This window comes from Merops nubicus, unplaced genomic scaffold (genome assembly GCF_000691845.1).
Source record: "Merops nubicus isolate BGI_N331 unplaced genomic scaffold, ASM69184v1 scaffold17074, whole genome shotgun sequence".
NCBI classification, from domain to species: domain Eukaryota; kingdom Metazoa; phylum Chordata; class Aves; order Coraciiformes; family Meropidae; genus Merops; species Merops nubicus.
The window spans coordinates 3,865-15,930 of NW_008606370.1; the positions used below are offsets into that span (position 1 = coordinate 3,865).

At 38.0% G+C, this 12,066-nt stretch overlaps 1 protein-coding gene across 1 annotated transcript in view; it reads right to left on the minus strand.

Moving 5' to 3' along the window:
- The window catches only part of C9 (complement component 9), a gene marked incomplete at both ends in the record, with an annotated part of 11,036 nt that extends 2,265 nt beyond the window's left edge, over positions 1-8,771 (minus strand). Inside the window, 6 exons of the mRNA XM_008939635.1 lie at positions 1,059-1,299; positions 3,073-3,291; positions 4,010-4,148; positions 5,785-5,932; positions 7,310-7,457; positions 8,614-8,771. Of these exons, the coding sequence (XP_008937883.1) occupies positions 1,059-1,299; positions 3,073-3,291; positions 4,010-4,148; positions 5,785-5,932; positions 7,310-7,457; positions 8,614-8,771 (1,053 nt within the window). The remainder of the gene's footprint in view (positions 1-1,058; positions 1,300-3,072; positions 3,292-4,009; positions 4,149-5,784; positions 5,933-7,309; positions 7,458-8,613) is intronic.
- Between the last annotated feature and the right edge of the window lie 3,295 nt (positions 8,772-12,066).

Consider the following 12,066-nt stretch of genomic DNA (forward strand, 5'->3'; position numbering starts at 1 on the left):
CTTTCCACACAATCTATAGGAATTTTGTCTTTCTTAGATGCTTTATCATTCGCTCTTTTTATGTGCTAAATTATTCAGTCCTTCTAGTCTCTCTTTCTCTCCAGTCTCAAACATGTTTCTCAACTTCTTTACCCCATGAAGTTAACTAAGGCCACTAATCTCTTACAAGTACTCTATTCCCCAAAATTCTAATCCTCCTCTGTCTGCTACTGCCTCCAACAACTCCTTTCTCTTTATTAAAGTCAAACTTATCATCTGGAACTTCACGTTTGTGTTCGAAATTTTTCTTGAGATTGGTACTTAAAATCCAGCACCACAGTTTCCAGGAGCTGAACAAAGAAAGAGTGGGATACATGATATATTTGCTCCATGTCCCTTCACATAGTCAGACTATCTGATAATAATATTGGGCTGCATACAGCAGGTACCTATTTTCTGATCTCAAAAATCAGCATGAGAATTGCCTTTTCTAACTTTATTCCAGAGTGATCACTTTAATCCTTCACAACACCACATAAATCTGAACTGCACATGAGCATTAAACTGCTACTTTCCTATCTTAACTAGGGCAAGAAAAATTCTAGTGTGAGTGTTAAAGTCTGTACAAGCAATTTCAACATACTCATGCGATTTCTAGGAAGTTCTTCAATTTATTTCTTAATTTTTGCCACCATCATTTTCTTGTAGTGATTGTACCATAAGAAGGTACCAAGTAGAAAGTTTGATTCAGGCAGATTTTCCAAGTATTTGGGATCTTCTGTGAATCATGTCACACCAATTCATATTGCTAGTATTTTGAAGAGGTTTGTTTGTTTGAAGATTTTTTTTTTTCCTCAGTTACAGACTTCAAATAATTCTGGAAGTTGCAAAGACTGACTCTCACCTCTGCTGACTCATGTAATTCTGTAGCGTCACTGGTGTGCTACAAGCAGCACACACTGAACTGTGCAGTTCTCACCAATTCTCCATATAAACAAATCTACCCTCACACATCTCCTTCCAGGACTGGTGACTTGGTGATAATCTGTATACCATAGCAAGGCCAATAAAACACATACCTACTTGGGACATAGCGTAATCATCTAGCACATACACAAGTTCATATTTTCCTCCCACAGTTCCAGAGACTGCGTAGTGAGTACCATAGTCTTCTAGGAATTTGAAATATTCCCCCTTATCATATTCAGCAGGCAGAAAGTTTAGATCTTCAAGGAAACTGTCTGTGAGACGGACATCACGGCTCCGCATTTGGAATCTTCCCAGCTGAATATTTCCTTTTACATGCAGATAGGTTTGGTTCTGAATGAGGGAAGAAGTAAACACATGAGTGTCATTCTGGTACACAGCACAGCAGGAAAATCTGTTCTATTTCACTTGTAAAAAAAAATGCAACACTTGTAAACGTGACATTCAACATAGCATTTTGGAACAGGGACAAACTGGTTTAGTACAGATTAGAAGTTCCCCAATTTAAACTGAAGAAACAAAAAGTGATTCAGATAATTTCAGTTCTTCCAGTTTTGCAGAACTCTCCACTGAACTAATTTCTGCAAGCCCTTTATGATCTATTTGACAAGGTCTTGTCTTTAAATACAGTATCTGTTGAAAGTATCTTTCTGACTTTCATAACATTAAAAAGAAATTCCATATGGCTTGCTAGATAACAGAAGCTACCCATAGAGGTCAGCTGGAGTTTCGTCTTTGTCTACAGTGAAAGCAGAACTAAACTCTCTCTTTTTTTGGATCACTTCTCCGTTATTCTCAGACTGTCAGAAGGAAGGGCACAACTCCAATTAAAAAAAAAAAAAAATCCTAAAATGAAAATTAATCTGGAGCAAGAATTTGAAGCCAAAACTCCTGTCACAAGCCCCTAGACTATGACCCACCTGTAATATACCCTGAGCTGCAGAACTGAATGTTTTGTGTCTGTGAAGACGAATGCTTTGATATTTAAATGATCCATTTCTGTCCCAAGAAAATTCATACCAGTACATAGTCAGTGCTATATGTCAGCTCCTCTGTACAGCACAGACCTTTCTCTTCAGCATTATTTTAATTAATTACATATAAAAGTTATCTTAGTGTTCCCTTAAATCCATTTGATCTCCAGAGCTCTGAAGGGGTCCTAGACAACAAGGCTGTCGAAAAACTTGCAAGATTGAATTTGTTGAGACAGATACAGCCTCCCTTGCATGTGGCATTTCAGCACTATGGATCTGGTATACCTTGCCCATGGCAGCATGCTGTGATGGTAGACTTTGGCATATATGGTGAGAAAAGGGTATATGATCTGGTCAGTTAATCCCACAAGGACCCAGATGTTGGATTAGGCCACAGTATCTAGCATGTCCAGTATCAATTTTTGTGGTGTCTCTCTCTCCTTAATGTACCTGGATGCTGAGGCTAATTCTTTCCTAGTAAATAAAATGGGATAGAGATTTTCCTCTGTCTCAAAGGGCAGGTAGAGTGGCGCACCTTGTGTGCAACTCCAAAGTAGGCTTGCTTTCTCCAGGCTGCTTATGGGGAACATTGCCTTCAAACATTCTGCAGGGGACCACGGGATGGGCATTGCTTCTGAGAGAATGAGATCTGGCACAGATCATGGCAGTGTGTGAGTAAAACTACAGATTATTGTGTGGCTGTGCTCTTAGCCCAGGCTAGCTCATTAGTATGGACATACCTGAATGGCTGAGATATGACCTTTCAGATATCTAGATTTTTGTGCTTCCCCAGTGTCAATTTTCATACCAGGATATGACCCAATTTGCCTACATTGCTCTAGATCAGAGCTGCTCTCTAATCAAGGTGAGATCAGAGATCTCTGGCCCTTTCTACCATCAGGTGTCTGTGGAAGATGAGGGTGGAAAAATGAAGCTACTTTTGGTTACCCTCTGGCCACGTCTGAAATCTTAGCCCTAGAATTTCTGGTATTTCATTTTTGTGAATAAATGACAGGAAAGTAGCAGGCAACTGGAATACCTAGAAAGACTAATACTGAATTATTCTAGCACTGTGTGCATTTTACTGCTTGTGAAATTGAAACTTTAAACCCTTGAGCTTGATAAAACTTACCCGTTCTGTGAAGCGTGTCAGGATAGAACTTAAGGTTGAATTCTTGCTGTAGCGATACTTGAATTTTCCTTCTGCACCAGTTTTGCCAATTCCCTTACTAGGTGTGTATTTCAGAGACAGGTCACCACTGAAGTGTTTATGTTTTTCCATGTACACCTCTCGTAACATTTTCACACGGTCATGGTAGAACACAGATGCAAATGTTTTGTCTGCTTTTGTCTTAGAAAAGCCCATGAAAAGGTTGTTTGAGAAAACAAAACAAGCTGTAACAGAATACTCTACATCACACCTTAAAGTTGTGCGCTTTACCTAATTTAGCAATACATTTTCATACAGCTCTTCTTTCTTGTAGAAGTATACAAATGGAAATAACACCCCCACCCGAAACCACCTCATCTGGATCAGCTCAGTGATTCAAAAGTAAACAGAAAACTGCAGTGACAAAATTTCAGTAACTGTTACATCTCAGCATGTAATGTTGTCAAAGTAATTTGTGTGTGTCAACAGTTCCTTTACAGGTAAGGAGTAGCAGTCTCCAGCTTCTTCATGCAATGCAGACAAGACTTGCTAAAAAGTGCCCAAATCTGACACGAATCAAAATCATGATTTTGCTTTCTTTCCTAATAGCAGACAATAGCTAATTAAGAGTTACCTATTTCACTGTTGTTTATTTTTGCACCCTTTATCAGAACACAGAGTTTTCGTAACTGAGAATAGTTATGCATCCAAGTCAAATAGGAGCAATGATCTCTGGGTGAGGGTTAGATTTACTCATTTTGGGGAAGGATCTAGTTTAAATTGTCATGAAGTTCCTACTTAGAGTGATAGGCAAAACATTTCATAGGCAAAACATTTCATAAGCAAAACATTCCTTTGATTTCCAAAATGCATCTGACAATTATGTTTCTAAGGTCAGCACAGGGGGGCTTAGACTTACATCGTAAATGAGAACACCCACATTCCATGGCTTGCGGTAGTATGTTCGTGTGTTTCCATCACGCACTCTTTCACAAAGACCATTGAAAAACTCGTTGTCAAATGGGCTGGCCATTGGCTGCATCCCCAAAACGTTGATTCTACAAGAGAAATACAGGAGAGGTTACACTTTGGAAAAGGAGATGTCAGTCCCCATAGCCTGCAGAAAAAGTTATTATGACTGGAAAAGTCAGATTCTGTAAGAAATGCAGGCTATAACTGTGGAACTGAATCTTGCTTCATCTACACTAGGTTGCCTCATCTCTTGTGGTCTTCTCATCTGTGTAATGGAGATAATGATACGTCTTTCATAAAGAACTTTGAGGGCTATGTATGAGAAATAAGTAAAAGATAGATATTGAACATCAAACACAGTAAGAACCTTAGGAAAAAAAAAAAAGGAGGTAAAACCTATTTATTCTTGGCAAATTACTTTTGAGGAAACATCCTTATAGGTTTAAAAGGAGCATCTGAACAGCTACTTTTAATCTGTTTTTTTCATAACTTATATGAGACGACAGGAACTTTGGTATCGAGTATGTACAAGATTCACCAAAACTGTGAGAGGAGCATACAGCTGCTCCTAGCATGGTCTGTTCTCCTGGCATGGGACCTGGTAGAGTAACAGTTCCCTCAAGGAGAGGAGAGGAAATCTGGAAAGTGGACACGTAGGCTGTACAGCTCTATGCACCTGCATTCCAACGTACAAGAGGTTCTTCCCAAAATAACTGCTTGTTGGAGGATTCTATGTTGGTTTTTTTTTGCCTTTCTGTGTCTGTTTCATAGACTGGAATCTTGTCGGTGTTTCCCGTATTTATGTCTGATAGATGTCCATATGCCTATCTGAGCATAGAAAGTAGTCATTGATTCCTCAAAGTTGCCAGCATCACTGCTGCGTATCTGTAGCACATTTTCTCATGAAAGACTTTATTAATGGATTATAATCGAAATAATAAAGAAGCTACTTATAAAAATGCCTGAGTACCTGGCTTACTTCCCCGTGATACAAAGGGAACGTTTTTGATCTTGTGCAGTAACGTGACTATCAACGTGAAATGAAAAGGATGCATTCTTTTCCTTTAAACACAGGGTGGTGCTGTAGGATACTTCTGTTCTCATTTGTTCCAGTTTGGCTACTGCCTTCTAACTAGATTCGTTAGATTGACCACCGTGTGTGCCACACTTTGTTTGAAAAGAAAGAAATCTGGTAGGCTTTGAGAATAGGAAAACTAATTTTTGACTCAGATTAATGACTGTAAACAACAAAGCTCTGGGAAGTGGAGAATGTGGTACTGGATAAAATCTGTAGGCAAAGTGTTGCAGTAAGGTAGTCCATTGTATAAATAATCAAGATACATTTTCTCCCTTTTAGAGACACATCTTAGTAAAGTAATGGGGGATGAGCGAGTTGTTACGAAATATCACTTGATATCTATGTATCTATAATCTTTCAATTTAAATCAGAAATATTCTAAGTCTGTTCATGTAGCTTCTATATACTGATTCTGTGAATTGTGATTGATTTACACTGTCCATGGAAGTATTTTATCCTCCCCAAGTATACAAAATAGAACAGTAGTTAGTGCTCTTCCAAAAGCTACGTAAAATTTCTCAATACAAATGTGAACACAATTCAGATTCTACTTTTGTCAGCGTGCCCCAGTGTTTTCAGTCAGCTTTGCAGGCAGACCTAGACTCTTCTCAAGGCCCAATACTACTTTTTTCTTCATTACATACCCTTGTCCTGCAGTCCTGCCAACTTCGGACACATCAATATCATGGTGACGGCATGGTGATCGTGGGTCAGATTCACAGTTATCTTCATCAGAGAAGTCTCCACAGTCATTATCTACATTACACACGAGTCGTTGCTTTATACATCGACCTAATCAAAGAATAAATCATGAAATGAATGGGGTTTTTCTCCAAGATGGACATTACGTGACACTCCCAGCTACCCTTTACTGAGATCTTGCTCTTCATCTTTCTGCTTTTGTCTTAAGGAATTCAAATCCTACACTCTGCCTTCTTCAAAGGAAAATCCCTTCCTTGCTACTAATTTAATTATGAGTTTGCTGGAATGTCTAAGGAAAGTAAGGGACTGGATAACTGTTGTAATTTCCAGAAAGTTCTGTATTTTTTTTTCCCTGTTAATCTTTGATTATTAGTTTTTTTCTTAAATTTGTATTAATAGAATTCAGGGAAATATTTATTCAATATCAACAAAGAAATATTTCTAAATGGTTCAAATTACTGTTATTTGGACTATATTACTTGGACGCTGTAGTGTCCAAAACCATAGCGATTTGTGTTCAAAATCAACGGTGAAATAATAATTCTCCTGAGGTTACATATGACAGGTTTTTCAAAGACTGACTTCTACAGGATTTAAAGATTTGGGATAACTCTAGCCCTAGCATAATAAAACAACATTTGTTGAAATCAACTGCCTCACCTGTAAGTGAGGCACAATGGCTGTGAACTATTAGATAAGCACATACTTCCATACTTCCTCATTTTTCTTTCTCTACTTGCACTTCACAGGATTTGTGATGAAGACAATACTGACAATGGCTTGGGACTCAAAACTCACTTTTACCATCTTTCCTTTCCTCTTTTGACTAGTTTTATTACCTTTAAATTTTCCTGTTTTATTTTGATTTATAGTGAATCTTCTATATCACATTCATTTGCATGTCATGAATGTATCCCTTTACAAATATTACACTTTACTCTGGATCTAAAGGCATTCTAGTTTCCAGATAGGATCCATCATACCACTTTGGTCAGTAAACCTCCCTACGCATTTTGGTAAATCTTCTTCAGTCCTAGTTTTCCCCATTGAGTTTTCATAAAACATAGTCATTCTGTAGCAGATAGAGCACTTATAGTGGAAGAAAGAACAGTCATAGTATGGTCAGCTTTTAATGATGAAGTAGAAATCGCAGGAGAAGAATTTAAACTAGTTACAAATTACAATGAGAGATGACAGAGATGTATCCCTTCTCAAGCATTGCTCGTGCTGTGGTTTTGATGTTGTGGCTTTGCAACCCAGCTGTTTACACACTGGGGACTCTCTTTAAACCCTAGCAATAAGGCACTGCTTCAGGAAATCATGACCAAGTAGAAAAGAACTGAAGCATATCTCTCTTTTTGTGTGTCTACTTTGTCTTCACTGGAAAATTATTTAACTTCTTCACAGAAGTAAACATAGTTTCTTGAGTTATTGCATAATTCCCTATGTCATGAAAACAAAACCTACCAGAAGCACACTGAAAGTCGGTACCACAGTCTGGTTGTGGTTCTTCAGGACAGACTTGACTGGTTTGACAGCTTTGTGTCTCCCCTAACGTCTCCAGGCATGGTCTTCCACCAAACTGACCGAATCTTTCAACACTTCTAGAGCGAAACTTGAAGGATAAATTACACTGTTAGCATTGCTTAAAGGGGAAAGAGAACTACCAGAACTGAAGGACTTATAGGTGAGCTTAGAACTTTTCAAAATGAAGCATCTTTGCTGAAATTTTTGGTTGAAAATCCATAGGCACAGGCCGTGTTGCAGAAAAAAAGTGTACATGAGCATTGAATTAATAATAATGTCTTAGCATGTGTATAGAGGTGCAAGTATGTACAGAAGGCTATAGAGGTGCAAGTATGTACAGAAGGCTGTGGGGAGATGTCATAGCAGCCTTCCGTTACCTACAGAGGGCCTACAAAAAGACAGAGAGGGACTTTTTACAAGAGCATGTAGTGATAGGTCAAGGGGTAGTGGCATTAAACTGAAAGAGAAAAAATTAGATTAGATGTAAGGAAGAAGTTCTTCACTGTGAGGGTGGTGAGGCCCTGGAACAGGCTGCCCAAAAAACTGTGGATGCCCCATCCCTGAAAGTGTTCATAGCCAGGTTGGATTGGGCTTTGAGCAACGTAGTCTAATGGAAGGTGTTCCTGCCTATGGAAGGTGGTTGGAATTCAGTGATCTTTTTTTAAGAGAGGGAAGCAGGTATCTTTATAGATTCAAAAGGTGCTTTTCATCAGCATTCAAAGTCTGTTCAGGTTTTTCGAGCAGTAATTGCAGCACCCAAATAATTTTATTATTAGAAGATTTTTCACTATATAGTTTATTTCACTTTTTTCATTATTTTCAATCCATGGAGGAAATACATCACATATATATCGTATGCTTTCTAATCTTTCATGTTTTTTAAGTCTCATAAGAAGAACTCACATAAGAAAATAAAACTCTGCTTTTGAAAAAAACCTGCTTTTTTTCTGAAGAGGGAAAATGTATGGAAAAGTAATGTTCTTAACAGAAATATCCACATGGCCAAAATAGATAATTTGTATGAAAAAAATACTTTGAATGAGAATGCTTGGCTGGTTTTGTACATCTGGATATAGTCTTCCCTTACTCTTACAGCTTCAGATCTGAAATAATTATGAGTTTAATCAAATCATGAATGTAACATATTAAGAGTTGCAATCTGATACTTACCCACAACCAAAAGGAAGAGGGAGACTGTCCCTTTGGTTGTGGCTTTGGAACAAAGACTCCCAACTACAGCTTACCCTTTGAAAGGTGCATGGGTCGCAGGGCCCCCATGCACTCCAGCTGCTCAGCTTGCAGTCTATTGGAGATGGAGCATTGAGTTCTCTTGTTTCTCTGTGGAAAACTTTTTCTGAAGAGCTGTCAAAGAAAACATTCCAGTACTGGCCTGGGCAGTACACTAAAATCATACGTGAGTTTGCATTTAAACCATACACTAGCATTTTGAAAGCATCTTCAAGATGTTTTCTGCTTCATTTTCAAAGCAGTAATTGGTACTTAGATGTATAAACAGCTGCCTGGTCTGAAATTCTTTGGTGGTTTAAAATGACATTAAAAGCCACCAGCTTTTTTTTCCCTTTTTCAGATCTTTGTTCATACTCTTGTTCTTTTGGTGGGTCATGTTACTGGAGAAAATAAAACAACAGTACACAGAGAACATCTGCAGTTCTCCTATTCAGGCAGTGGCTGTGTTCCCCATACTTAAAGCTGAAGACAAAAGCATCTCTAATAGATACAGCATTTCAACATGTGTTTGTGATTTTTTATCTTACTGACTTTAATGGGGTTGCCCTTAATCTTAGACAAAAGTTTAAACCTGAGTTGAAAGGAAGTTCATAAATAAAGATATTGTTTGCTAATTGATAATAGAGCTGGAAAAAAACAGGTAAGTGTTTAGCTATCTAAGTATTCTTCAGTTTGACAAGATAAAGACTTTGACAGTTAAGCCTATATTTTCTAAAGTGACTCTTCATTTTGGTGCCTAGCTTTCAACTCCTGGCTCTCTGTAACTGAAAGGCATCACTTAATAGAAATTGAGCCTCTTTAAAGAACCCACAATTAGACATTAAAAACTGATGCATTGTAGGATTACTTGTTAATTTTAAAAATCAAGGCAATAGTTTACTGGTGACCTTATCTTCACAGGTAACGAAGCTGGAAAGCAGAGGAATGGAGGAGTATTGAAACCTAACTTGCCTGGTTTTCTCTTTCTAATTTATTCCAAATTTGCCTTAAACACTGAGGATTCATCCACTGTGATGCAATCCTCTCTCCACATCTCTCCAGGTTAATGCTATTGCCTCTGTCTTCTTTGCTGACCTCAGCTAATTGGCAGATCTGCAGCTCCTGCACTGTGATGCATGGGCTTTCATTGGAGGCAGGGCCTTGCCCTTCACTCTTTGACCTCCTCATGTACAAATATGTCAGGAGCACAAACACACGTAACCTGATTCCACAAGACTGAAAAATCTGCAGTTTGGACAAGGAAGACATACCAGCTGGTTCATCTTTCTGGTGCCATTTACTGTATGTTCAGGTTACATATGTAGTAAGTTGTTGTTGAGACACTAAATTGACCTAGGTTTCTTTCCAGCTACTGAATCTTAAACAGCTCAGGGGTAACAGGGTTGTTGTGTAACCTTCTGTACACTGAGCTGCCCCTGACTGGCTCTGGTGCCTCAGATTTTTTGCTGTCACGTACACCAACAGTAAACCTGTACCAGAGCTGCTGCTGTAAGTATCTGTATGGTGCACTCCCACTGTCTTGTCTGCTGCTCCTAAACAACTCTCTTCCTAGAATTCTCCTGACCTCAAGCTAAGGCTTTCAGTAAATGCATCTTTGGCTGAGAATGTTGTTTTTAAGCAATGGTCTTTAAAACAAACAAACAAACAAACAAACAAAACACAAACAAACAAAAACAACAACAACAACAAAAACACAAAAGCAAAAGCAAAACAAAACAAAACAAAAAGATACAGTAGAAAGCACAAATATACTCAGTATCTATGGAAATATACTCCGTATCTATGGACAGCAGAAGTGAGATAAAGAATGACAAAGAATGATAAAGAATTAAGACTTCTTTTCATACAATAGGGACCTGCCAGAATCTTAGCTAGTAGGAGAGCTGTGTGCCTGGCACCAGAAATTTGGTTATCTGATAGAGGATACAGATCCAACCTTGTGAGAAGTCCAGTCTACACAGAATTCCTTTTCACTAATTCCCTGGTGGACTCTTAGCACCTAAACCAATAGCACACTGGCTAACAACTGAAAATGCTGGGAAATTGAGAGATGGCACTGAATACTTGCCTTGTTATTACACTTCTCCCTAAGCATCATTAATGATCACTATCAGGAACAGGATAATGCATCAGCGGTCTCTTTGCTCTGACCCAGAAAGACTATGATTAGATTAATCATGAAACATTTAATCTAAGGCTTTTAATCTACTTTCTTATGTCAGTTAGGGACCAGCTTTCTTTCACCAGTGCTGTTCAGGTTTACAGATCTCAAAACACTCTCCAAGGTGTGTATATTTCAAATGTTGATTAATTGTGCATGCTTATGTACATCAAAATTACAGGAACTGATACAAATTTGTGAAATTATAAATCAACTAAAACTGTGCTGCAGTCGCAATTACCCTATATTATATGAAGGTTTATAGTTCAAAGATTGGAAAGAAGTATACAGCACCTCTTAGAAAGTTCTACAGAAAAGGCTAAGTCCTAGAAGAAAGGTGATTATATAGAAGATGGAGGCACCATGCAGAACTTGCTTCAGGGGAAATGCCATATCAGTATTAAAAAACAAGAACTTTACCATGAGAACAGTTAAACACTGGAATAGGCTACTAAGGGAACTAGTAGAATGTCTCCCACAGGAAATAATTTGACAGGACCCTGGGATAAACTAATCTAAGGTCTTGCTTTGAATGGAACATTGTTTAAGATCTCCAGAGATCCCTTCCAATAAAGACTTTTCAATGTATTCCATAGTTCTCTGAAATTATGGAAAGATGTAATGTGTTCAAAGTTTGCTGTAATCCTACACCCTCTTCAAAACCCATTCCTTTGCCTGTAGTTAGGTCATCTTGCAAATATTTCAGCAATACTACAACTTACTACAACTTTATAATAAGCAGGCAATTCTTTGAAAAGTTGCTATACAATATTCTGTACATTTTAATGATCAAAATGTACGGTTTTAAGAGAGGGAAGCAGGTATCTTTATACATTCAAAAGGTGCTTTTCATCAGCATTCAATGTCTGTTCAGGTTTTTCGAGCAGTAATTGCAGCAGCCAGCCTCAGGCCTAGACATATATGCAAGAGACAATACTTAGTTTTTCAGACAGCATTCATGTGCCATCACAAGATGCTTCACACACTACAATTTAAGTCCTAAAGCAGATAAATTCAAATTGAATCTTAATCTACATATCTCTTATAAGACTCATATGCTCTAACCACTTAGTACTGACCAACCTCATAAATGGCCCGTGGACTAGACAACTCTGGTTCTGGTGGTGTATCTCTTCTGTTGTTTTCACATGTATTTTTGTAGGGACTAAGCCTTTAGTTCTCCTTTTAGTGATACTTACTGTGAAAAAAAAATTAAAAAGGTTCTATTTCTAAATAATTAAAGATATGCATTAGACAAAACAAAATCACAGAATCACTATGGTTGGAA